This window comes from Diadema antillarum, unplaced genomic scaffold (genome assembly GCF_040938485.1).
Source record: "Diadema antillarum isolate AM-2024a unplaced genomic scaffold, OU_Dant_1.0 seq00001504_RagTag, whole genome shotgun sequence".
Lineage (NCBI taxonomy): Eukaryota > Metazoa > Echinodermata > Echinoidea > Diadematoida > Diadematidae > Diadema > Diadema antillarum.
In genome coordinates, this window is record NW_027272238.1 from 210,249 (window position 1) to 238,044 (window position 27,796).

General features: G+C 38.5%; 2 protein-coding genes across 3 annotated transcripts in view; both read right to left on the reverse strand.

The window, feature by feature from the left end:
- Positions 1-5,990: 5,990 nt before the first annotated feature.
- Positions 5,991-19,744, reverse strand: LOC139710148 (protein N-terminal asparagine amidohydrolase-like). 2 transcript variants are annotated; one of them, XM_071622080.1, is made up of 10 exons: positions 19,637-19,744; positions 17,199-17,343; positions 15,913-16,015; positions 15,011-15,185; positions 14,110-14,183; positions 13,215-13,268; positions 11,899-11,952; positions 9,446-9,546; positions 8,468-8,581; positions 5,991-7,207 (listed from the first exon to the last, which is right to left on the reverse strand). In XM_071622080.1, the coding sequence occupies exons 2-10, from the start codon at positions 17,277-17,279 to the stop codon at positions 7,019-7,021; spliced, it is 945 nt and encodes a 314-aa protein (XP_071478181.1). In that variant the 5' UTR covers positions 17,280-17,343; positions 19,637-19,744; the 3' UTR covers positions 5,991-7,018. The 2 variants fall into 2 exon arrangements, with proteins under 2 accessions (XP_071478181.1, XP_071478182.1); XM_071622081.1 differs by lacking the exons at positions 17,199-17,343; positions 19,637-19,744 and having other exon boundaries at positions 15,011-15,204; positions 15,913-16,011.
- A 5,123-nt stretch (positions 19,745-24,867) lies between these two features.
- LOC139710140 (fascin-like) overlaps positions 24,868-27,796 on the reverse strand; it is a 53,432-nt gene continuing 50,503 nt past the window's right edge. The window contains exon 5 of the mRNA XM_071622073.1: positions 24,868-26,309. Coding sequence (XP_071478174.1) covers positions 26,104-26,309 — 206 coding nt within the window. The 3' untranslated portion in view covers positions 24,868-26,103. The remainder of the gene's footprint in view (positions 26,310-27,796) is intronic.

The window sequence follows — 27,796 nt, forward strand, 5'->3', positions numbered from 1 at the left end:
CTGGGTCATTTCCCTTTACAATCGCTGTATTCTGAAACTTGAGCTCTAGAGAAAGTGTCAAATTTACTGCTTTCTTCAGGGAGTATAGCAGACAGTCGGTACATACAAGAAACTTCCAAGCGATCAAAGGTTTTGAAGGTGGCTTGACAAGTCTTTTATCAGTGCCTTAATGTCAGTGTGATATAATCGTCAATGTACCCATTGAGTCTAGTTCTGTCATGGTATTCTGCAATTAGTCTGATTTACACTTGTTTATTATATGTATTCAACTTTATAGACATCTCCCATCCCCTCTCTGGCTCTCCCCTTGTAATGACCCCCCCCCTCCCCCCTTTGTAATGAGCTTTTACACTTGCCTGTTTCCTACTGCAGACGCTTGTATATATGGCATATGGTATGTACTGGCATGGGTGACGTTGTCTTGAGCAACTTGGTCAAGCTTTTGTTGACAGCCTTTGGAATAATTAAGGATCTGAACTACTGTAAAAGTGGAAATTTTCGCGCATTTCGCGCAATCAGAAACTAGCGCAAAAATAAAAGCACGCGAATATTTTTGCTTGCCATATGTTCCTTTGCGTGATGTCTTGATTCCGCGGAATTAAAAACACGCGAAACTCTTCTTACGGGGACAAGCGCGAAAAATTAGTCGCGCGAAAATATCCACTTTTACAGTATTACAAAACAGTACAAGTGGAAGTTTTTGTGACACGGAAACCGGCATGAAAATAAAAGCATACAAAATGTTTTTGCTTATTACAAGAGTATATGTAATACTATGTTAGATTTTATTCAGTAAAAGACACACAAACTAAGTTCATCTTACCTGACTGAGTGTGAAAAATTACTCTCACGAAAATTTCCACTTTTACAGTATTTGAATATTGTGCATAAACAAATGTAGTAAGCCATTCTTGCTTGGGAAAAAAGAATGGATTTGCTCACAAGGACAGCTCAAAGTTTGTGTTGTACCTTAGATGTCTTTCTTGTGGTTTTCATCTGCATATTGGTTCATGTAATTCATGACAAGATTTGTCCAAATGAGAATACATGTCATATTGTGCAATACCATGCCGATTGTTACCTGAATAAAATGAACCCAAGGGACAGAAATGACACATGGTATGAAAATTGTTATTACACTAGTCCTTGTTCTACACTTTATGAAAGAGGAATGACAAAGTCAGCACATGGCAGAGTTACGTGGACATTTTACCTCATTTTTATCATCTGTCTCAAAAACAAAAACAAACAAAAAATCTTAAAGGACAAGTTCACCTTCATAAACATAAGGATTGAGAGAATGTAGCAATATTAGTAGAACACATCATTGAAAGTTTGAGGAAAATCAGACAATCCGTTCAAAAGTTATGAATTTTTGAAGTTTTTGTGCAGTAACCGCTGGATGAGAAGACTACTGCAGTGTATGAATAACTTAGATGTCACATGCGTACAACAATATAAGGAAAATATAAAGAGAATTTCACAAAATGCCATCTTTTGAAAAAAGTACGCATTCCCCTGACTCGTTACCGACAAATGTTATGGGTAATATTATTCCCCCTGCCTTTAGAAAGAGGCAAGTCAAGAGCTCTTTTATTATGCGAAAAAAGTGAAAATTTGTTGAATTTTCTTTTACATTTTCTTTATACTGTTGTACGCATATGACTCACAAGCTGTAGTAGTCTCCTCATCCAGCGGTTCCAACACAAAAATTTTAAAAATTCATAACTTTTGCATCGATTGTCCAATTTTCCTCAAACTTTCACTGATGTGTTCTACTAATATTGTTGCATTCTCTCAATCCTTATGTTTATGAAGGTGAACTTGTCCTTTAAAGAGGCCACAGCTCAAGGGACATGTGTATTTGAGGCATTAACTAAATAAGCCATGCTGGTTTGCTTTCAACAGAATTCACACAAGATGGAAAGACTGGAGATGCAGCATTTTCCCATAATAACGAACACCGTTACAACAAATTCTTGTTACACTGAAGTGAAAAGTCAGGTTCCCAAATTATCATCTGTATATCCACATGTATTTGACTATTTGGCTTTAATGACATTTCAATATAATGAAAGAAAACTGTTGGTCTCAAGGACTTTGTTAGGATGGGAGTTGCCTGTGCATTGTACTGTAAAACCAGAAACGTGTCATGCAGAATCTTTTGCAAATTGGACTAGTCTTTTGTGCGCAGGGTGAAACTTTTGCTAATCGCACAGGCATTCAGTGCACTGTGTAATCAAACACTTTTGCAAAGCTTGACTCCTCGTATGACTGACATTTAGAAGTGGCAAGCAAACAAACATTTCTGATTTTATAATACAGCTTAAAACCAAACAATCGACATGAATTTCTCTATAGACCTGCTTGATTCGAGTGCTGTTTTTTTATGCTTATGTCTATTCCAGTCATAACTGGGGGGCTTCAGAATGCCTAACAATATTTGATTTATGCACAGACATAGCAAAGCACCTGACTTATTGCATAACCCACTGAATCGTCATTTCTTATTTTTCAAGCCCGCAGTTATGGCCGACATAAGTTGCAACGTTTTAAAACTGTATGTATTACTGAATTCGTCATAAGAGTTTAACACATTTTACTGAGTTGGTACGTGTACCAGATGTGATGCGAACAACCTCAAGAATGTCTCCCTGCTGCTTTAACACATACAAACATACACACACACACACACACACACACACATACAAAGTGTGCTAGTCAGAGTCTCTGTGTAAGGAACAACTGAAACATTTTCTCACATTCATAAGTTCAACCTCTTTGAGAAACATGCTATACAAATATTCTTATAATTGACCACATGTTTTCATAGTAACAAACTTTCTCCAACACGATACCAGCTATTACAAACAATTCAACTATTCAGAGTAATTGCCCTGATAAAAATCATGTGTATGGTACATACTCCGTTGAGATTCCAACCCAAGATATCCTCATAGCTAGACAAGCATCATATGCACTAGACCATACAATACAACTACCTACAACTGTACTGCCATATTAAAGGGATAAGAACTGTCACTGGCTATCGAGTGGAAGCTCAGTAGTCTACTGGATATGATGCCTGTCTAGCAAATCAGAAGGTTGTGGGTCCAAATCCCATCATGATGTTTAACAAGGAAAATTGGCATGATAATTTTTTTTTTGTGTGTGCTTTTGATTTTAACTCCATGATGATAAATTATCTTCTAGAAGTCTCTGATGATTAGATGATTTTGTTTCCATCTATTCAACGGTGATGGTTTATCAACTTTTATATATTTTTGATATTCTAGCAAATTACATGCCGATATTGCCAGATCGCACTTGAAAACAGGGGTCTAGTGTTGGAGTCAAGGACTTCACTTAAAGTTTACGAAATGATTCTGAATCTGTAGCATCCTCCAAACCGCAGCTATGCCATCCTTGTAACTACGATGTATTAAGTTACATGTACTATGGTATGAGCCACATTATTTTATTACTATGGTATGAGTCACCTGAGAGTTAATGCGTATGACAGTCTACACACACCCTGCCCTTTAAGTGAATCTTGCTAAATGCCTTTTCACTTCTTTGCTCGTCTCCTCCCCAAGGAGTACCAGTACTGCTGGCAGTGCCTTTTGTTTCTGGCAAGTGTGACATTCATATTCTAATCATCTCTAGAAAAGTCTAAGATTATAAACATACAGACAAATCATATACAAACATTGTAACACACACAATCTGTGAGCAGTCAGTCTCTTTCTCGTGCATGAAATCCCATCATTTATCTGTACTTGGCCATTTTTAAAGGGGATGGCTAGTAACTGATCTGTGGGAATCAGTGGGAATGCTGGGGGATGATTGTTCCAATCCTTGTGGGATTCATTATATATCTATCTATGGTTGTGTGAAAATTATTTGCTTCAGAATGGTCTCATATTCAAGTAATGTGCAGTTTAATGTTAACGGGCCGTTTACAATTGCCCCGTCACTGTACAGGCATGCTAACCTGGAAACATTAAACAGCACATGACTGCTACTTGAATGTGAGATCATTCTGAAGCAAACAATTTTCACACAACAATAAATATACAATGTACTCTTAAATGAATCCCACAAGGATTGGAACAATCATCCCCCAGCATTCCCACTGATTCCTACTGATCAGTTACTAGCCATCCCCTTTAAAAACAAAGAATCTTATCAGTTCCATCTTATCTTTTCTTCTTTCTTTTTTCAATTAGAGAGGACAACAATATAACTCTTGCAGCAAAACAACCTCAGAACTTAAATGGGTTAAACTCAAAATGCCACTCTACATTCCAGCTCACTGTGTCATAAATGTGGTACAAGTGACTCCCGATATAACAAAGTTTTTTGGGACCATCAGTTTTCTCTTGTATCAAAAATATGTTATAGCGAAATTGTAATGTAAAGAGATAAAGATAATAATTTTGGGACCTGAATTTATACTTTGTTGTAATGAGAACTTTGTTATAACTCTGTTCATTATGACAGGAGTGCACTGTACTAGCAAACAAAGAAAAGGGTAACATTTACTTAAATTTGGATTTAACCCTAACAAGCTGGAGTGCTTTCTTCGTCACTTGGAACAAAAGTTTGATACATGTAGTTAATTGTCAAAGAGTAGAGATAACTGGTCTCAACTACTGTAAAAGTGGATATTTTCGCGCGACTAATTTTTCGCGCTTGGCCAGGTGAGAAAAGTTTCGCCTGTTTTAAATTCCGCGTAATTAAGACATCACGCACAGGAACATATGGCAAGCAAAAATATTTGCGTGCTTTTATTTTCGCGCTAGGTTTTGGTTGCGCGAAATGCGCGAAAATTTCCACACCGCGAAAAATTTCCACTTTTACAGTATCCCTATTTTGTCACTAGGGCCTTCCTGTCGGACTGAAGCACTACACCTGAGTTGGCTTTTTTACCTTCACATCAAAGGCAAAGTTTTTGATGGATTGCTAAATGCTAATGAAAAAAATTGGCAAGTTTTCATAAGTTAAAGGGATGGTACAGTATTGGTGGAGATGAGAATTGGGCTTTTAAGTTTTTGCAAGATACCAAGAAAGTACTTATGAAATAGTACAGAGCATACCATATTAAGAGGAATTCAAAGTTTATTTGATGAAAATTGGGTTTGGAGTGACTAAAACATCCAAAAACAAAGTAAAACAAAGCGATCGTAATACCGAGTGGGTCCCACACTTTAGTGGAATCGCTCTGTTTTGGATATCTCAGCCATTTCAAAACAAATAAATGTTGAATTCCTCGTGGAATTACCGGTACATGCTCTTTCATATTTCATAAGAGGTTTTTCATTATTTCACCAAAAAAATGTTAGAAACCTGAAATTAGGTCTCAACCAAAACTATACGATCCCTTTAATGAACACATGGGGTTGAGATGATGAAGGCATGAGATATTTACTCTTCACATGTCCCCTCTTACAATATATCACATTCCAACAGTAAATTTATCATTTACATCTACAATAATTTACACTTGGAGCGGCATTTCATTTTAACATTTCAAAATCTACACACCAAGCTTGATGTTTGTAACAACTATGTTATACTAAAAGAATTGTTTCAGCCACAGTACTGCACCTTACATTGTGCTTTTCTTGACTGTAATATCTGGAATTTTATTCAGGCAAATCAGGCAGTGACCTGCTTAGGTTCCAGTCAGCTTCAATAAGTTCACATACTTGTAAGTACATGTATTTGGAATGAACACTCACCTCCTGTTGAAATACACAAATTAAATTTCGATAGTTTCTATTTCATGACCTACAGGCATAGGGAGTGTATATTGCTTTGTGCATTCATTGAACAAAAATGAATACTGGTACTGTTATTATTATCAGCGTTAGGAATGCGGCAATGGCTCGCAACCTGCATGATGTTAGTCACAATATTTGGAAGAGATTTGTGTTCATCAATCAATGCAGATTGCCAAGAATAAAGTTTCTCCTCAAAACTGGAGTTGACACCTCTTCCTCATTCTCCTCCTACCATACAAATCCATTACTCCAGTTGTTAAATGATCATACCCACTGAACTTTACAATTTGTTACAACTCTGCCTGCAGAGGTGTACAAGTTATAGAATTGTCACTTTACTATACTCAAGTTGACTGATGACGTGAAACAAAACACATACTGTCATAACATTTCTCAAAGGCCATGTGAAGTGATAAAAAACCCCTAGATGAAAACAGAATTAAAAGTCATACATTCATTTCATGAATATAGCCAAATAGAACAAAAATTAAAAAGAAAATAATTACAGGGAAGTATTATATTACTTTAACAATGGTGAAACATATAAAATATTTGACAACCAAGATGACAAGGATCATATATCCTGGAGATTTCTGCAACCATGAATTTTATCATGCTGATATTAAGTCATTCTCTTGAAAGGTCTTTGTTCACGGTTGTAGTGTAATATACAATTATGAGTGGGCTTCTTTGCATTATGGGTCTCACAATGACCAAGGCCTACACACAAACTACCTCAGCTTAAACAAGCCAGTCTTACACGAATTCTTGCACTCATAGAGAGGAAATGACAATTTCAAAAGTGAGAAATGTCTTGTAATATTGCAAATATTATCATAAAAACTACTCGGCTTTGACATACAATGTAAGTGTAAAAAAGATATTGTCAGCAGAATTAAACAGCAGCACGCTGATTGTTCTTATTTTCTTTGTCACTAGCTACCAGCCTGCTATTTAAACTAAAGGGTGTTAGCACCTTCTGAAAGTATCATTGTATTTGTGCTCAAACCTGAATTCCATTAAACAATGCAGATTTCCTACAATTTCTGTTGGTGTCTGAAAGAGAATCCTTCTTTTGTCTACAGCCAAAAACACACAGTTCATTGTATCTTTCTCTCATATACTTTCTTCTCTCACAGACGTCGTAACAGTTCGAATGAGATGATGAAAATTCTTCGTAAAGTTACTCATGTGGAGGTATGCACTTCTACTACTCTCATCTGCTCCTGTCGTCATGATGATGGGCTTTCATTGCCCTTGGCCTCCGTCCACTCACCCTCCTTGTCCTTGCGGTAGATCCTTGGCTTCTTGCCGGGGAAGACAGTCTGGGCGGGGTTAGGGTGGTCCAGGACCCAGCGGAGTGCCGCCCTGATGTGATTCTCAAAATAGGGCGGCTCCACATTGGGGGACGTTGACATGTGCTAGATGGAGTAGGAGTAAGGGAAAGGGAGGATGGATTGGGGAATGGATCACATCAATATGGTGGTCCATGAGGGGTTCCGGCATGGCACAAGAACATATTGATTTTTTTCCCCCAACATCCTTTAATATGAACACAACATGCAACAATCTAAGCAACATGCCCTCAACTGACAACATGTGAAAGCAAACCCACTGAAAACTGGTTGATGATTTGTATTCTAGGATTAAAGCTCCTTCACTGAGGTCAAATAATCTCTTTGATGTTTCACATCAAGCTTGATATCATTTCATTGCTCTATTTCTACTTACTTTTCCTTTTCTTAAAACTTACATTGGGTCTTGTACATTTGAAAAAAAAAGTATATTCTTTCAATGATCCTTCATTCAACCATACTTTCTCCTATGTTCCTTGTTTTCCTGCAAAAGTATTGTCAGGTACATATTAAACGCCACATGTTTGTGTTGGTGCATCTGCAGGTAAATTAGTTTCACAACCTCTGTACTGTTTCACAATGTCCATGTTTATTCCCTTTGAAGTTTATTGGAAAGCAGACATTTATCCACATTTCCTTCTCTCACAGTACGTATTAATCTATTGTGCTGGGATGATATTCTGTAGAGGTGCTAATACAGACACATTTCAGTCTAAAGCAGCTGTTATTATTCCCTTTCTAAACTTTGACACACTATCCCAAGATTTCCATTGACAGGATGATATTCTTTCCTACAACTGCTCAAAAGCTTTCATGCTGTACAGTCCAATAAAAAATTTCTCATGAATTAACATTCACTGATTAATTAGTCCATTGAAAATATATATTTAGCAACTGGATATGTGTGTTTCATTCAGCTAATTTACGAGAAATGGACTATTTGAGATATGGAATACTGTAAAAGTGGAAATTTTTGTGCATTTCACGCAACCAAAAGGTAGCACAAATATAAAGGCACACAAATATCTTTGCATACTGTATGTTACAATAATTCATGTCCTGAGTCCATGGATTCTGGGATGAACACTGAACTAGGGTTTTCTATCGCTCAGTCGGTAGAGCACCGGGATAGCAATCTGGAGATCTCGGGTTTGAATCCCGATGGAATCCCATTTTCTTTGCTCATTTTTCCACTAATGAATTAAAAACATGTGAAATTCATCTCACCAGGCTGAATGCGAAAAAATTATTCATGCAAAAATATCTACTTTTACAGTAACTTTGACAGCAAAATCTTGAAATAAAAGGAAAGAACCACAGAAATACCCGTCTGATGAAGGAGTCTGGCTGCTGCAGCATGATGGCAGCTTGGGGCCAAGAGGTATAGCTGAATGGAGTGATCATATGCTCGCCAGTCTTGTGGTCATATATGTTCCTGATCTATCACAGACAACACAAGATACTACTCAGCTTTCACAGACAAGAATATCATATTTCATGATCACATGAAAGAGGAGATACTGCTGATCAATCATGGACAAAACATGAACATCTCTATCATCTCGCAATGTTTTGTTCACCAAATGGCATCTCTGCTTGATGCCATCTTTTGTTGATGGACAGAGGTTTTGTGAAACCAATTCCTACTGATCAGGGACTACCAAACATTTTGTGCATTCCTATTACATCACTAAAGCCTTTGGATGGGACTGTGGCTTTGGAACACCAAACCGAGTTGTCTTTTCTGCATCATGGTAACATTTTATGGTCACTCCGTTAATGCCACAGATACAGCTGGCAAGTTACAACTGAGTACATGAGCACATGTGGGACTAAAGGACATACCCAATGAATACATCTTACTCAAATAATAATGGACATTTGCACGGCTACATTCTTGAGAAGCATCCACAATCAAGAAACACCTTGAGTTCTAAATCCTATATTGATGACAATGAAGTAGATCCCTTAGATGCAATCTTAACTGATCTTAGGAAGGAAATAATACATTACCAATGAATGCATACCAAAATTTCAAGTCCCTCAAAAAACCCGGTGGGATTAGGGTTAAACCAAAAAGGTACTACTTGGGAAGGGTTTAAGCATTTGTTCCAACTGCTTTATTGACAGAGTTCACACTTGGTTTACAAAGCAGTTTGCCACTTAGAGTTTCTTTTTTTTTTGGTGCATGTCCACATCCATGAAAACATCTTGTTGCATTCTGCACTTTTGGAGTGCTTCCCACCTGCACTATCACCATTAAAGTTGAGATTGCATGACAAGTTCTGTTCCAGCCTTACTCACATCGTGCTCTCCAAAGAGCGTATACACAGAGCGCAAGGCCTGATCCGGACCCTTGTCAGAAAAGGTCGCCGGGAAGATTTCCCCGCTGCGGACATCAACAGCTGAAAGAACAGAAAAAAATCACAACACAGCATAAAGTTCAGAGTGGCAGTTTACATTGGGGGAACAGATAGAACAATTGGAGACTTGTCTTGAGAAATTCATCTACTCTTACGGCCTAGAGACTGACACAGAACAGTACTTGTCAGATATACACAGCCCAGGATAAGGACAGTATCAACTGGGATACTGCCGTTTCATAACATCGACTGAGACATTATCATTGGCAACTTGGACAATATCGCACAAGCCATTCCTTTGGTGAGCATAATTTGTTGCAACTCAGGATTAGTAAGGCAACTTTGCAAGTTGTTGACTTTCCTACTTTAAAAAAGAAAAATCAAGAATTGAAGTTAACAAACTTAAAGGGATTGTACAGTTTTGGCTGAGACCTAATTTCAGATTTCTAACATTTTTTGGTGAGATAATGAGAAACCTCTTATGAAATATGAAAGAGCATGTAATTCTATGAGGAATTCAACGTTTATTTGATGAAAATTGGTTTTGAAATGGCTGAGATATCCAAAATAGAGCGATTCTAATAAAGTGTGGGACCCACACTTTATTACGATCGCTTTGTTTTACTTTGTTTTTGAATGTTTCAGTCATTCCAAACCCGATTTTCATCAAATAAACTTTGAATTCTTCTTAGAATGGTATACTCTGTACTATATCATAAGTGTTTTCTTGGGATCTTGCAAATAGTTAATAGCCAAATTCTCATCTCCACCAATACTGTACCATCCCTTTAACCTCGGAGATGATATTCACCACATTTGTGTTGTGGAGACAACATGTCTTTACAATGACAGCACCTCATTCATTCCAAAAATATCAGTTAACTTCAAGAATTCATGAAAATAAAAGCATAACAAAATGTTTTGCTTACACTGCTTCATTGCATCAAGGGTAACGTCTGCTTAGACTTGGACAACAGCCAGATCATTGTCGCAATGAAAAACTAAAACATATGGTACATGAGGTAACTCAATGATTAATCTCGTGACTGCATGTATAAAAAAAACCAAAACAACACAACAACAACAACAACAACAAAAAAACACACAACCCCCCCCCCCCCAAAAAAAAAAAAAAAAAAAAAAAAAAAAACCACAACAACAACAAACAGTGGACACATGCTTGCCAATATCTGACTTTACCTTGTGAGCAAACATTCTAGGATTGCTGGCACACTAAAGTCATTACATTTTTGTAATGTATGGATCCTACACTCTATTTGCTGTCACATGTTCTACTTTGGCTTTACAAAACACATCAGTATGCAAAGACTGAACATTTTCTAAATTCCATTCAAATGCCTGGTACTCCCTCTCATCATAAACCAACGGAAAGAAACTGCTGTTGCTATTTCACTCTTTTCCTATTCTTTATCCCTTCATTGTTCCTTTGTCTTATTTGATGTTGCCTCCCTATTCATCCTTATCATTCACAGGTTGCCCCCTATGATCCTTGTGATCATCACTGGCCCACCTCTGCCTTTTGTCTGTCCACCCTCCTTTAATCCTCCTCCCTTTCTTGTTGGGCTCCCTGCCCATGACTTCTTACTACCTATCCCTTTTGTTCTCTTTGTTCTGTGTCCCTAGCCCTCCCCTGACTTTGCTAGTTGTGTGTAGTCCTTATCATGTGATTGCTTTCCCTGCCTGTTCGCCATTTTGCCTCTGACGAACATTCTTCTGGGTTTGAAAGCTCCGGCCCCTTTTGAATCCATTCCACCAACTGAAAGAATTACAGACATGTCTGCGAGTCCCACACTGGACCCAAGCCAGGCCAGCCTTTCAGACCTATGAACTGAGATGCTATGGTGGTTTCAACAAACCATCTTTATCAACAATCAAACCTGTCAGCCTGCCAAACCTGTACAAGCCCTCAGCCTTTCATCTCCAGTCAATGTATCCATTTTGGTGGCACAAACACATGTACAAGGATACAAGTCTATAACATATAAGCTTATTTTTCGGGTCACTCACTGTAAGAGTGTCGATGTTCGCGGTGTGGAAATTTTCATGCATTTCATGCAACAAGAAACTAGCATGAAAATAAAAGCACATGACTTTTTTCACTTGCTATATGCAACATTATTTAATATTTTGATTCTGTGGAATTAACAACATGTGAAATTCATCTTGCCTGGCTAAGAGCAAAGAATAAATCCCATGAAAATGTTCACTTTTAATGTAAGTGTTTGATCCAAGTTCAACTGCCAGCCAGAGAACTGAAACACTTTTGAACCTCAATGAGATATCGAACTTGTCTGCCAGTGACCAACTACGAAACTTTGCATGTAGTGACCATCATTGAGCCTTTTCACTGATGTTCTTTGGATTGACACTTACCAATACCGTACACAGTCGGCCAGTGAGTATCATTCTTGACAGCATCATTTAAATCTGGGAAACCAAACAAAAGCCATTCCAACAAATATCAAATTGTTGATCCTCTACCTATTCAGACCAACAGAAAATCATTCATATTTAAGATTCCATTTTGGCACTACACACAGGATACAGTTGAACAGCATTCAATTCAGTCCACACGACATAATATGAGATTGCGAACTGAGATGTGACTTTCTTTTTCAAAAGAAACTGAATGCTGTTGTTAATCATAACAAGTTTAACCCACACAAATTAACTCTTGGATAGACAACATATCTATGAGATATGTGTTCCTACACTTTTTTTTTTGGATCAAATACCATGTGACAATTACATGTAAATGATTATGTTGAACTTGTACAATTGTAAATACCTCTGAATGTTAAAAGTTCAATATCCAGTCATTTCATTCTTTAACTTCAGAAAACAACAATGTTGAATTTGTAAATACCTCTGAATGTTAAAGGCACAATTTACCATTTGTACACAAAACATAAACCTACCTTTTGTGCTTCAAAATAGTTCTAAAATGTGAGTGAGGGATAGAAACAACCAGTGTGAAAAGGTTAATCAGTATAATCAATGAATATTGTTAAATGTTAAAAATGTGAACAATAAATATAATAAGATTGGGTTTAGACTTAACCATCTACATTTATGGTTTAGTAAGAAAAATAGTGATATCTCCTTATATTTTAGGCTTTATTGCAAATTCTTTATATGGCAGGATGTTTTGTGATACAACTAACCTACACATATGCATCAAATGTGATGATTCAAACATTTTTTAAATCACTGTTCCCAATGGTAAACAGAATCTTTAAAAGTTCAATATCCAGTCATTTCACCCTAAATTTCAAAAACAATGTTGAAGATTAATATCTCTGTGTTTTCCCCCAGATATTTAGCTTCTTTAGACAGCCTTTGAAATTGTGCTCATATGATAGTAGCACACTAAATCTGCATCAGAACAGCATGCACCAAACATGACATCAAACTTCCGTCTCATTTGGCAACGAAAACTGAATAAAATGTTGTGAATATCCCCTCTTTTGCGCACTTTCCCTCCGAATGCCCAGGCATCTTTAAGTTGCTTCATTATTTACAACATTACCATGATAGCAACAGTATCATAACATCCTGACATATACAGACATATCTCACTAGTCTATGCTAAAATGAATACATTTCCCTTCAAGGCCACTTTCACTTGCACAACAAATATTCTCTCTGGAGAGTATGAACACACTTGGCATCTTCAATTTACGACTGACCTGACATGCACGCCGTGATAAAGTGAAGATCTTCTGGGCAGTCCTGGAGGATCTCTGTTTGGAAAAGAAATCCAGAATCACATTGTCTATTATTTGGTGACACCTGACACACACATGCATGCTTGCTTGACATTTAACACTGCTTAGAAGCAAGGTTGGTGAGAGTTCAACAAAACTGAGGATTTTACACGTCATCTGCCAGTAGAACTGAAGATGCATAATTTACAGTTTTTGTCCAGCTTTAAACTACTGCATGGCAATTTTTATATTACTACTGCTAGGCAATTTTTATATTACTACTGCTACACTACTACTACCACTACTACTACTACTACTACTACTACTACTACTGTTAATACAGTGTACTAATACTAATTCTCATTCTACTATACTACCCATAGTATTAGTACTACTACAGATACTAGTACTACTACCACTTTTACTACTAGTAATATCATCAACCATTGATTTGTGCCATATCTATCACATTGCCACTTCTGACACTGGTTGTGGAACAAGATGGACTTTACTACAACAGGCAATTCAAAGTATGAACACACTACAATACTTCACACATATCTCAGCTTCATGAAGTATTAGTCATATAAAGGTTTTTCTGGATATTTCACATAGAAAAAGTACATTCACAGATGTGACATTCCCTGACAATGCCGGACTTCAAATGAAAATGTGATTCAATATTTTGATATGATCATACAGTATGCAATCCCAAGACTCATATTATCTCCTGTGTTTGTAAATGCATATACCGGGGTACTCATTCAGTTAGTCATTTAGTGATTGAAATGAAAGGTTTACTTAAGAAGGAAAACTACGACAACTGTAGAATCTAATGAACGAGAAAGATTTCACCAGATAGGAGACAACAACTTACTGAGAACCTGTTTGGATATCCTCTCTGACTCTCTCTTCTCATCACAATATCCCCCAAAGAGGTGCACCTCTAACCTTCAAAGGGATAAAAGGAAACATAAGATGATCTTCAGTCATTATCATAGAACGTGCCAAGAAATATTGCAGTCTCATTGGTCGAGAGCCATGCTTCAGTTTTCACTGGCTGCACATTCGAAAACAAATAATCATTGCGATAACTGGCAATAGACACTGTAAACACGTTATCCCCCACGCTTAGCAAGAGAAGGCTAGCTGTGACATCCAGTAAATATTTCATGCATCCAGCAATTACTGGTGAATGGTTGGAATGTATGGCAAGCCAAAAGCCATCCCATAAATTTTTCAAGTGTAGGTAATTGTCTGCAATTTAAAAGTAAGATAGTGCATTTCCAGCAAATTTATTGACAGTTTTATAATACAGATGATGCACATGTCTTTTCATACATCAGTAGGAAAAGTGTGCATGCAGTAACTATGCAACTTAGTCTAAACTCACTCTACTGCACTTTTGTGGGTTAAACGACCATAGAGTTACCTTAAGCACACAATTCCTGATGCACTCAGACCTGTGCATCATTTGTATGCTTACAAACTCCTGTCACCAGCTTTCACATCAAGACTGTGCTGCCATGTAAAAACCAAACCAAACCAAACCAAACCAAACCAAACCAAACCAAACCAAACCAAACCAAATCGAACCAAACCAAACCAAACCAAACCAAACCTGATATTTGCAATAACTGAAGGAGGAAGATTATCATAGAGAAGAAAGAAGAAGCCTGCTTGGTCACAACCTGCGACATACGTAGGGACCATATTATCACAATGTTCATAACAGCCGGTTTTTGATAGGAGATACATTTCAGACAATGACCACACACCTGCCTTCGCTAGATTCCGAGCTCAGCTCATTGATAGCCGTGATGATGTCCCTGATTCCTTGCTCCGTGCCTTGGCCATCCAGGTGCGAGAGTCCCGTCGCCCCGCTACCCGTGTGACGGATGACGATGATATGACACGTAGTGGCATCGTCTGACCCGAGGAATCTTACGACATCTAGAGGGGAGAAGATGAACTACTCGGTCGTTATTCACGTCACAATAAAAAACCAGACTATGCTGGGCAGATCACCCAGAACAAAATATGCTGATCCTCACCTGGTGCTTTACTGCATTATAGCTTGATGGCCTCCTGGTAAAAATATTGGGCCACATATCTGCAGATACAGTTGTATGTAAAATTCCTTGAGTCAGAGAGCAATGTCTACTACCTTCAGTCCATCCAGTTAGTTTAATTTTTATATCAGAAACAGTATCTAGTCTAGGGATAAAACTATCTCATGCAGAATGGTTTCTCCTCCAGTGGTTTATCACTCTTTGTTAACAAGAGTCACAAAATCATAGCATTTTCCAGCTGGTGTGCCTCAGTCTACAGGGCCTGTGACAGAAATAAAATATTCACCCATGCTCAGCTGCACCATGTACACTTAGATGTTGCATTCTTTAGTGACAAGAGTTGACACAATCATGGCACCAGCAAAACAAACAAACAAACAAACAAACAAACAAACAAACAAACAAACAAACAAACAACAAACAAACAAACAAACAAACAAACAAACAAAGATTTATATACATACTGCCACATAGAAGTACATTAATAACCATGCAACCATGTAGAAAAATCTTGTAAGGAATGGATAGGTACACTGTAGGTGGGGAAAAAGAAAATAAACATCTTGTGGAGAATATAGACTGATAAAGTCTTCGTATTAAATACTCACTGTCATCAGGATATGTGACTGCAAACTCTCTCTGATTGACATAGAGGAGGTCGATGGGGGCACAGTGGTGCGCCTGTCTCCTGAAGAACTCTTCAGCAGTGTCCTGACAGGAGGAAATCACACGCACTATATAAAATATCATCTCACTGTTGACTAGTGCAGGTGGCAGGATCAAGCAATCTTTAAAGCTGTTGGTTGAAGGGGGTAGGAAGCCTGCTGATCCTGAGCTGGGGATTCATTACAGTTTGATCCCTCTTATGATAAACACGGTTATAAAAATTTTCCTCACAACAAAGTGGAAATCCAGGTCCCCAAATAACTTTTTATTCATCTTTATTTGTTCTGCTATAACTGCATTTGGATATTCTATGAAAGGAGACTGCCAGTCCCAAGCATTTTTTTTTTTTTCATAACAGGAGTCACTACCCCTATAATAGCTAAAACGGGCACAATACTTTTAGATATAAAGTCAAATCCTGCACTCTCGATGCGTCTACAATGTACTTTGACAGAGGTGAAAAATACACTCATGATTAAAGGAGATATCTTGCCATTGTTGCCGACAAGTAAATGGCAAGAAGTGTGTGGTTAACAGACTGTCCAATCATAATGATGACATTTGCTAGGTGTGATCGATACAGGGTGGGCCAGGAGGTGTTTCAGCATGTCACTGCAACATGCTCAAATTCTTGTGCAACACCCTCAAATCTTGAGAAACATCCTCAAAAGACAGGCAACATGTTGTGCAACATCCTCAAGAATTTGCAACAAGCTCAAAATAGAATGTATTCACACATATGTGAAAAACATGTGCAAAACATGAAAAACTATCAAACTATATGGTACTTAGATATTTGTGTGCAAAACATGAAAAAGAACATTGAATGTAAGCAGCACGAAGAGAGACAAGCTGCGAAATATTGCTTACTACGTGCTCATGATGTGTGCACATGCAATTTCTGCAATTATTCTCAGATTCTGAGCTTGCAACATGCTCAAATTTCAAGTTGTGGACCACCCTAATTGATTGTTTAATGGAGCATAATCTGACTGCAATTAATATTTCACATTTTTTATAGCTTTGAAACCCAGAAGTTGACATAAACTTCCTCATTCTATACTATTGCGTAAACTCTTGACAATTGAGATTTTTCTCTTAGTAGCACATCACAGGAACAGAAATTTTCAACTGGTAGCTTTGTGAACATTTATGAATGGCTAACTTACATGTATAAAGAGAACCTCAATGTGAAGTTAACAATTCTGTTGTGAGTTTCTTCACTAACCTTAAACTGTGGGTAAGTCTCAATGAAGGCGAGCATTGATGGCTGCCATTCAAATGGCTCCCCTTCGATTAGGAGAGGCATAGCAATCCAAAGTAGAGATCAGCAGCGGTGAAGGTACTTTTGGTCTGTAAGTGCTGGAATGAGTCTGAGGAAATCAACATGATAGTAAAGAATAAATCTTATCTGCCCAGTGGTTGAAGAATTACTCAATATTTGCAGGGGCCACAAAACACATTTTTGATTCTCCAAAGAAAAATCAGGGGGAAAAAAATCTGCAAAAATATGGAAAAAACATGAACAACAAAACCATAACTTTCCAAGGGTTCTGTCCGAAGATTCTTCCCGTCCAAGACCATTGGATTGGCCCTTTGACTCTTGACCCCCCGTGAGTTAAGTCAATGAACCTTCTACTAGTTTTTCTACATTTTTGTAACTGGCAGGTGAAGAGATAAGAATTTGGGCATAAGACTGACTGACTGTCGAAGCAAGAGTCAATACCATTCATGCATGCATCTCAGTTTCATTCAGTTTAACAATAGAAACATTGTCATAGACAACCTTGTTAAATTAAGATTCATGTTAAAAACACAAGTAGGATAGATTAGAATTCTGTGAGCATGAGTGTTTGGTATAATCCTGATATAGTCCCCACCGCTCCCCACTGCAGTGCGCGTGCACCCGTGCGTTCGCGTTTAGGGTTAGAGTATAGGGTTAGGTAGGGATGTATTTAGTACAGACACGCAGCGGTGGGGACTACATCAAGATTATGCTGAGTGCTTTTTTCTAGGAATCTCATTATGATCTAGCCTAGATAATGTAGATTAGGTTACTAAATTAATAGGTAACGTTCAATGGGTCCGTTAGGCCTAAGACTAGAGAGTTTCTACTGCAATTCAGTCCGGGAAACCCGCTCATGAGGACCGCCCCCGCGTACGAGGATGGTCCCTCCTCATGAGGACCTCCCCCCGCCTCATGAGGCCCCCCGGGGAACGCCTCATGAGGCCCCCCATTCACTTCTTATTCATCTCACATCTGACGTACAAATTGTCGCAACTTTGCACGGTGATTTTTTGTTACACACACATGTCCACTATCCATGATGAAAAGAAGAAAAAATCCTGTTTTTTTTTTCAAAAATCGAGTTTTAATCAACCGATGCAGAGCGCCCATCAAAACACGGGCGCCAGCGCGTTCGCACAATGCAAGACTGCCGCACCTAGCGGCCTGATCCGACTAAACATTTTCGATGCTTTTTTCTGCGGCTCTCACCTCTCCGCGCACGAATCAGCCTCGTGAAGCTGAAGTCTGACATCTTTTTACACAAATTCGTAACGAGAAAAATTAAATCAGTACTAACCTGATCTTGTCCATATATTCCAAATTACTATTCCACACTGAAAGAGTAGGTGGGTAGATGACATACTCCAGTTTGTTAGCAAAATAATAACTTTGTAGGTATGACGAGTTCACTTTCTTCGTCAATTCCGCCCACGATTCCGCCGTTTGGGCGCTTTTTCTGGAATCATCCCGCGACGCGACGTACGTCGCATCACATCACGCATCCAGCACATACCAGACTGGTATGTGCTGGATGCGTGATGTGATGCGACGTACGTCGCGTCGCGGGATGATTCCAGAGAATCATCATGGATAGTGGACATGTGTGTGTAACAAAAAATCACCGTGCAAAGTTGCGACAATTTGTACGTCAGATGCGCTAGATGTGAGATGAATAAGAAGTGAATGGGGGGCCTCATGAGGCGTTCCCCGGGGGGCCTCATGAGGCGGGGGGAGGTCCTCATGAGGAGGGGCCATCCTCGTACGCGGGGGCGGTCCTCATGAGCGGGTTTCCCGGACTGAATTTACATGTCATTAGACATTACGCTGTACATTTTTAATAGTCAGATAGTCAAGAACGCGAAAGGTATAGAGCCTACTGGATAATAAAGACAAAGACACCACATCACAACTACTTTTTAAAACCTATCAAAACATCTTAAATGTGCCGGATAAGAAAGAGACTGAAGAGGAGGAATATGCAACACACATATTATTATTAGATTCTAACGTTTTATAGAAATTAGAATTAGATGGTTAGTGATAGACACTCATGCACGTACGTAGACAGAAAGATCCGTCTGTCCATTAACCCTGTCCTCCGTATACGGAGGGAGGGGATCCGTGAAGCCAGACGCAGTCTCCGCGAAACATTCCCCGACGGACAGATACAGACCGATCTTTCGGTCAAGCACGTACGTCGCTGCAACAGCAGCAGCATCTCCAGTCAAAGCCAACGTCGATTTCAGTATGTGGGGACCCGGAAACAGTGTTGTGTGAGTTATCAAAATGAAGGCGATGCTGTCAATGTTTCTCATGATAAATCTATATCACAAATTTTATTCGAGTGAAATTATCTTCCACTAATATAAGAGACTCACCAAAACCGTAAACAGTTACTTTTTAAGCAAATGCTTGTATGAAACCGACTGTCACGTTCCGTTGTTCAAGCCAAATTTCGATCCGGTCTGTCAGGAGTGGAATATCAGCTGCTACAAAACTGGCGCCAAGCGAACGTTGAGGGCAGAAATTATGTCACCTACATAGTTCTGTGGTCACCTACCATCGCAATCATCATATTACATCAGACTGAATGGGCCGAATGCATAAAACAAGCAATTGCTTGTAAGCAATTGCTTCAAGCAAAAGCACAAGCTTGTCTAGCAAAAGGTCTAGCTCAAGTAATTGCTTAAATCCATATGCATAACCTTTTGCTAATACTTATACCTTTTGCTTGTCCCGCACAAGCATTTGCTAGCGTTTTCAACAAAAGGGACGTCACGCCTGTGCGAACACAAGAACAAAGGCGAGTGTGGCAGCATGTACAGTGTATTTGAAAGGGCATGTGTGTGCAGAAACGTTTCCTGACATAGCAGAAGAGCTATGAAATGACACTCATAAATGCACACACAGACGTACACACACATCTATACACACACTCGTATTACTGGCTGATTCCCATCACTGCTTACAATAGCCCGCATCTGCCAGATCGCACGTGGAGAGACGTCTCCTTGCTCTCCACCGAAGTGAGACATCCAACCTGTGTTTCATCAAATTTTGCGTGCTAACCACTGGACATTCCCGTTGTTGAAATGAAAAATTTCTTACTCTACTTAAGAGTAATTTCTTGTGGATTTATACCACTCCTTCACAAGTATGGTCTTTCTTCCATGAATATGAAGATGATACTTAAAAGGGAACGTCCCAGATAAGCAAAAGCTCAAGCTCATTCATTTTTACAGAGCTTGGAAAATCGTAAGCAATTGCTAGCAAGAACTAGCAAAAGGTATGTTTTATGCATACGTTTTCAAGCAAGTGCTTGGTCTCTAAGCAATTGCTTGCGGGCAGCAAGCAATTGCTTGGGCTTGCTAGCAAAAGCTTCTTCTCACAAGCAATTGCTTGTTTTTATGCATACGTCTTCGAGTAAAAGGCTAGCACAAGCAATTGCTAGCGTTTATGCATCCGGCCCAGTGTCTCGCGCACCTCACGTAAAGTTGACCGGTAGCTCCTCATTCCAATTTCGTTGTACTGTACCAAAGATTTTTAAATAAACCGGAAAAAAAAGTCAAATGTGAGCCATACCAGAGTATTACAAATCAGTTATATGTGGCTGATGAGGATGTATCCCTCTAAAAGATACACCCTATTTGGAGGCATGATACGCTTTTTCTTTTTCTTTTTTCAATCAGCAACGGGTTGATATATTAAGTCTTAAGATCTTTTATACCGAGTTGCCGGAGTTTCTCTCTCTCATCCTCTCTCTCTCTCTCTCTCACTCTTTGGGAGAGGGGGATATGTCGGTAGAGTATAACGAACTGCCAGGGAAGTTTCTGCCTTCGCCAGTTATGACAACATTTTCATTGTTTTTACATGACCTTCCATTACGAAAGCAGCGAGAAGTCGCCAAATAGGACTTGTCATGGTTTTACATAATGCGATACGTTGAAAAAGAGATGATTAGATTTTCATGTAGCTCGCATTTCTCATCATGGTGTTATGACTCAACTGAAAAAGGTATAATTAAAGTCAGTCAGTTCTATAGGCAGGCCTTTACCAGGATGTTGGCCTCCCTGGGTATACAGACCTACAAATACCAAACCTCAGGCATCAGGCCTAGGTGTGGCCTTTCTCACGCTCACAAGCCTCGTCACAAACTTTTCCTCACGTCTCTAATTAGAACAACCTCCTTTCCAAAAATGCGGATTCCCAACCACAAAGAAAGTAACTTTTTCAGGTTTTGGGACAATCTTTCTTTTTTTCATCTTGAATAATCCAAAACATTGTGCTAATTGTGACTGTATACACCCGCCCGCACAATTTACAGCGTGGAAATAGTTCTATAAAGCAGTGGAAGGAAAGGGGACGCCCCCTCCTAAGTCTCAGACTCAGTATTTGCTCTTTCGAGCGTGAGAGCGGGACAAACTGCTCTCTGACCTTGGTACGTACCTCTACAGGTATGAGGTGTGGATATAGGGTAGATTGAAGTTTGAAGTACGTCTTGCAACTTTTGTATTGACTATAGAGCCTATCATTCCGTCATTCTTGTACTGACAGCTAACGTTATTCAGCATCTTGCGAGTGTATGCTAAGAACAAAGTACTACATGTATTTTGTTTTTGTCAGTACACGGCGCTTTGAACAGTGAATACAATACCTGTGTATTTTCATCTCCACTGGAAATGAGTTTGAACGACGGCGTGCTTGATGGGTATTTCAATTACTACTTATCACGTTTGGTTTACAGCATCAAGTTACAAAGTGCAAACTTTGAAATGTACACCTGAAAATGATAGCGACTTGAAACGAGTGCTTATGATATAATTTCGAGGAAGTGACGAGTTATAGAAAGACGAGAAGCACGTTCACTCCGTGCTTTCTGCGTGTGTAGCGTTATTCTATTACATTAAACCCATCATAGATATGAATCTCATTTATAATGCTGCCAGCGCATTGATCATAAAAATCATATATCATGATACTATCCCCATTAACAATTTGCATGAAACAATAATGTCACGAAGGCTACAGTGTTTCAACTCCAGTCTCTTCTACTAAATAGAACAATTGTTTATTTCTTGGGCATGGCAATCAGACTAGACAGCAAAATGCAATAAACTCACGTTCGATATAGACTTTGTATCAAAGTAAGAAGAAAACATTAAGAAAAAAGAGAGAAAATAATCCATGGGATAATGAACAGGTCTATCTCTGTCGCCTTCATAGTAAAGTCAGAAGTAATTAAGCAAGCAAAAAAAAAAAAATGAAAGGAGAAGAGAAAAGAAAAGAAACAGTCCTATGATATTATATATCCATTAATTTGTAATTTTCTATACTCATCGACAACAGAAAGTATCCATTTAAAAACTTTTCTAAACTTTTGTTCTTTGTCACCTTCAAAGTAAAATCAGAAGCAAGCAAGAAAGAAAGAAAGAAAGAGAGAGAGAGAAAGAAAGAAAGAAAACAGTCCTGTTAAAAGAGGTCCATTAATTTGGATTAAAATATACTTGATACATGCATATTAAACTTTGGGTATTATATACTTGGAGAGGATATGCAGATAGAACTCTAACTAGGTGCATTGATTAATTCATATACAATGTAATAAAGACTATAGGGTTATGGTTATTGTTGAGGTAGGGTTTTAGGTTTATTGTGATGTGACTTAGGATTAGGGTTAAGGTTATGTTTGTGGGTAGAACTTAATATGTTTAATACCTAAGCGTGTAGATATTTCGATGGGAGCAATATAATATTGTCGCAGTACTTAGTAATGTCACGTAACCACCGTGTATTTATGGGTGGCATATATTCATCAAGCGGTGTGCAGGAACTGGGTATTTCGAGCACTGTTGGCATCCATTGTGTTCTCAGATATTTGGACCAGGTGAGGTTGTTTAGAACCAAGTACCATGGCGATGGATGACTATGAAGTCATACTACGGTACACTCTACACTAGGATAACAATTTTAATGCCCCGTATATTGAATACTATAGAGCTCCGTGCCCCCTCCCCCTTCTCCCTATCACACACAAACACACACAAACACGCACACAAAGAGCAAACACATACACACAACGCGCGCGCGCACACACACACACACACACATACACACTTTTCCCCTTATTCCTTGGTTTTGTTCCCTCTCTTTTCCGACCAACGATTCACATCATATACACATCAAATGAGAAACAAGGCTACAATTTTTAAGGCCGTTTATTACATGCAATAAACCATCTTCGTTCGTAGAGTAATGTGGTAGTCTTCCCACCACGATCCACGACCGCAAAATGGTGTAGGTACCCTGTGCAACAACAAGCACGTTATGTATCTCCTAGCATAATTGCGTGTTTTTCTTGTTAAAAAAAGCTTCAAATTTGTCATTGATACCTATAATTTCATTAGCTACAAAAATTTCCTGACAGTGCATAGCTGATACGAGAACCAATGTAAATATCATACACGGTTCAGAAGTGTTAGCAAATTAAAGTTAGTGTCACCTTGTCTAAAACATTTGGTAATCTATCATAATACACAATCATACTTCATCCTACAATAATTATGTAATATTGCTTTCGTGCTACTTTGTATCTGTTAGATTTCCAACAAATCACCATAAAAGAAAAAAGAATCTAATGTTTTCCCTATACTACATAGAATATGAATGCGAGCAGATGCTGCAACATTAGAACAATAGCTTTGTATGCCATCACCCATTCAAATATCGGGTAGCGCTTATGCCATATACAGTGCTAAGCACGGCATAGGTATAGAAATTGATAACTGCGTTATCTGCTTACAGCTTTTCATCATAATAATTTTCAAGTCTAGTCAATACGACTTTCTCTAAAAACCCACTCCCACGCTTTGACAGGGAGGGGCCGGGGACATTGCGTCCTAAAACAAGCGAGTGAGATACATAAATTACCATTAATATTTTTTTTCATACGAACAAAAATCAGCAAAATGATCAAATATTTACACGCGTAGTACACTCTTGAAAGACCCAAAATAAAGAAATAAATTAAATAAAGCATGAAAAGACAATGCAGTTTTAACAAAGACACGTTATGCATGGAATGCTATCATAACACTTAACAGCAAAATTACTGGCTACATTAACAGTCTTAAGTAATAAAGGAGATATAGGTGAATAAGAAAATTGGTAATAGATCCTGTAAATACGTACAAATCGGCGTTTGAAGTAGTAAAACTATGATAGAACTGTACACAGCCGAGAAATCCTCAATATGATCGTATCAAAACTTTACCATGCTTTTTGCTTGTTTCTTTCTTTTTTTCTTCAATTCAAACTTCACTACGATCAGATATATAGCTTGAACAATATAACAAGGAAGCATTTTTGGTATCATTCTCGTCCCAAGCACATACTGCTATTAACGTCGGGTGTAGATAAAAAGCGTAGATATACTAGCGAGCAAACATAAATACATACAAATTTACCTATAGGACAATCCATCTGAACAGATTCAGTCTTGTACCATCTTCTTTAAGAATCTCGACACTAATTGCGAAGATAACACTCAGAAACAGCTGGCATTCTTTCACTCATTTCTTGTTTTTTTTTTAACAGACAACAGACAATAAAGTTCCTTGTATCCTTGTTAAGATTTGGTCAAGCTAATACAAGTTACATTTACGGAATGTAGACCTAGGGCTACATATAGCTGGAGAATGTTGGTGAAAGAGTAGGAACTAACGGAATGTCACTTTCATTTAGACATACTTTTTTTTTTCTCTACGTCCGACCTTAGGTTGGGCTTCGTGATTAACGGTATAAAACAAAAGAATTGCGTTACACATTTTTCAGCTGGGAGAAACGTGAGCGATCTTCGTAAAAATCAAAATTTTCATAAGTTTCCCTAAGCATCTTATACTGAAATAATGACACCATGCATTACGTCTTAGAGTTATACCAATGCAGAGAACACAGCTCAAATTTCATGGACGATGTCGACATTTTAAAGAGGTTCGACATTCCATAAAGAAATGTTGACCGTAATGCGCAACAAGAGCATTCATCAACGCGTTGCGTTCTCTCCCATTCTGTACAAACACCAAGCAAAATAATCTTCAAGTTCTATTTCGAAATTTCAAGTGCATAGCAAAATTTATGTTTGTTCTGATTGCGGCTGCTATATGGTGAATATCTACATCACATCTCGCAGGGGGGAACTAGCGATGGTGACAAGTCGTGTGGTCGATTTCTTACGACACCACAGTGAGTATATGGAAAACATTCAGCGAGACTTTGGAACGGAAATGATGTCGGCTTCGAAGTCCTTGTTCAGCAAACGGACGAGCGGAGCGGCCGTCAAGCGACGGGTGGCGTCTGGCTACGGACACACGAGAAAAGTTTCACGCAAGCTTAAACGCTTGCAATATCTGACCGAAGATGACATGCATACTCATAATTGTGTTTCCAATCCCCACATTTTGTATCTAAGTGCCAAAGTTTTTTTTTCTTTTAACGTATGACTATACAAACTTTTGTGAACTTAATGTCAAGTCAGCGAAAATATAGCCTCACTTTAGAGAGTCATTATTACATAAATACAAGTAAATAGCTTTCGAGATGTATACGAGCCACCATCTGAGAAAAAAGAAACCTTTGGAAGCGTATTGATCTCGTAGGATATTTATATCCTATGTAATTTTAGAAAAAATACCAGTTTATTTTTGAACAGCAACGCCTCCGATGCGTCCGAATGAAAATATACGCAAGTCATCACGGAAGCAAATACAGACGTGTAAGCTTTGTGTTTAAACAAAACACTCGTCCCCTTCTGTAAAATTCACCGGATTTTTTCCCCTTTGGAGACACCTTAGAACTCCCATAGTGTGTCCTTTCCCACATCCACGCCGTTAGCCGTGAACAAGCCGCTCTGCTCGCCCTTGATTAACTTGCCGTTGCTCTCCGCTCGAATGGTGAACTTGGATAGCTCGTGGAACTCGAAGAAAAAGAGCCCCTGTGAAGCGCCGAGGACGACTCGATCAGCATCGTCGATGGACCAGTACCTGCCTTCCGAATCTGGATATAACGAATTATCAAGAGAAAAGAGATGTGCATCTTTTCAGGACAAAGACTTCCTCAACAAAAGTTTAATAGTCGACAACACCTACGCTTGCAGGTGGTGTGCATAATATACCCCTAGTGAAAAAGCACTTCCGTTTATCAATGACAATAAACCAGTTCGAGGTTCCACTTTGCGCATGATTCGTATACAGGGCAGGTTGGTTTTTAAATTTACTGAGATTTGCATCTGGGATGTTCTGGGATGTAATGAAATAAGTTATTCAAGTAACCCTTATAACTGGTGCTTGCCGCCACAACTATCTAACAGCAAAATGTGGCATTGATTATGTCAGTTTCGATAGAAAGATGTTGTTAATAAATAATCAGTGCAAAATAATGAAATAGATGCTTTCCCAGGTGTTAATTAACGACCATTCTGGTCACGATCTACGTACGTTCATCCTTTGTGTGAAAATGATTGATGAATTCATCAAAATTGTTACGTTGGGCAAGCTTATGAAAACGAATGATTTGCCTTAACCCTAACTAGGCCGGGATATTTAGGTAGTTGATAGAGCCGAGGGGGGGGGGGGGGGGCCCTCCCAGGCCCCCCCACCAGATCTCGCCCGTCGACAGCGCGATCGTGACGAAAATTGGCACACACATTGCCTATGATGTAATCTAAAATACCATGAAGTTAATTTTTCAAAAAATTATCATTTATGGTAAATTATACTAATTTATGCATAATGATGCATGAAAACAGACTATTTGGTATAAATCACAAAATAAAACTCAAAACTAGCCCCCCCACCAGATCTCGCCCGTCGACAGCGCGATCGTGACGAAAATTGGCACACACATTGCCTATGATGTAATCTAAAATACCATGAAGTTAATTTTTCAAAAAATTATCATTTATGGTAAATCATACTAATTTATGCATAATGATGCATGAAAACAGACTATTTGGTATAAATCACAAAATAAAACTCAAAACAGGCACATTTTTTGTGTAAATATTCATTTTAGTGTCCTCAGCAAATGTTGTAAAAAAATTGTGATTTCAGAAAAAATTCTTAAGTATTTTATTGTTTTTTGAATTTCTTATGTATTTCTCTGTTTTTTTCGACTTTATGTTTTTCATTGTTTTTTGATGAAATTTGTCCGCGACATCGCTGCGAACAAGAAAATATGTTATTCATTGATTTTGATCAATAAAACACCAAAATAATCATGCTTTTATGAAATTTGCCTGTAAGCACAGTTTGCATTGAAATTGTACACGAATTCACGTTTTTGAGCAATTTTTGGTCTGACATGCATGCACATATTTATGCGTAACTTCGGAACCGCGCGCCCGGGCGTCGCAAATTTAGTGTCAAAAGAGACTCGAAAGAAAAAAGCCATGAAACGTCGCGGTGATAGCTTTTTGCGATTGCGATACATCCGCGCGGAACGTGGAGGGGGGGGGGGGGGGGCCTCCCCGGCCTAGTTAGGGT

Excerpts from the sequence above, each read along its gene's own strand:
- LOC139710148 (XM_071622080.1), bottom strand. The coding sequence starts at position 17,279 with ATGCCTCTCCTAATCGAAGGGGAGCCATTTGAATGGCAGCCATCAATG. Across the intron at positions 13,269-14,109 it reads GATATCCAAACAGGTTCTCA|AGATCCTCCAGGACTGCCCA; the intron begins GTAAGTTGTTGT and ends TTTTCCAAACAG. Across the intron at positions 11,953-13,214 it reads TATCACGGCGTGCATGTCAG|ATTTAAATGATGCTGTCAAG; the intron begins GTCAGTCGTAAA and ends TTGGTTTCCCAG.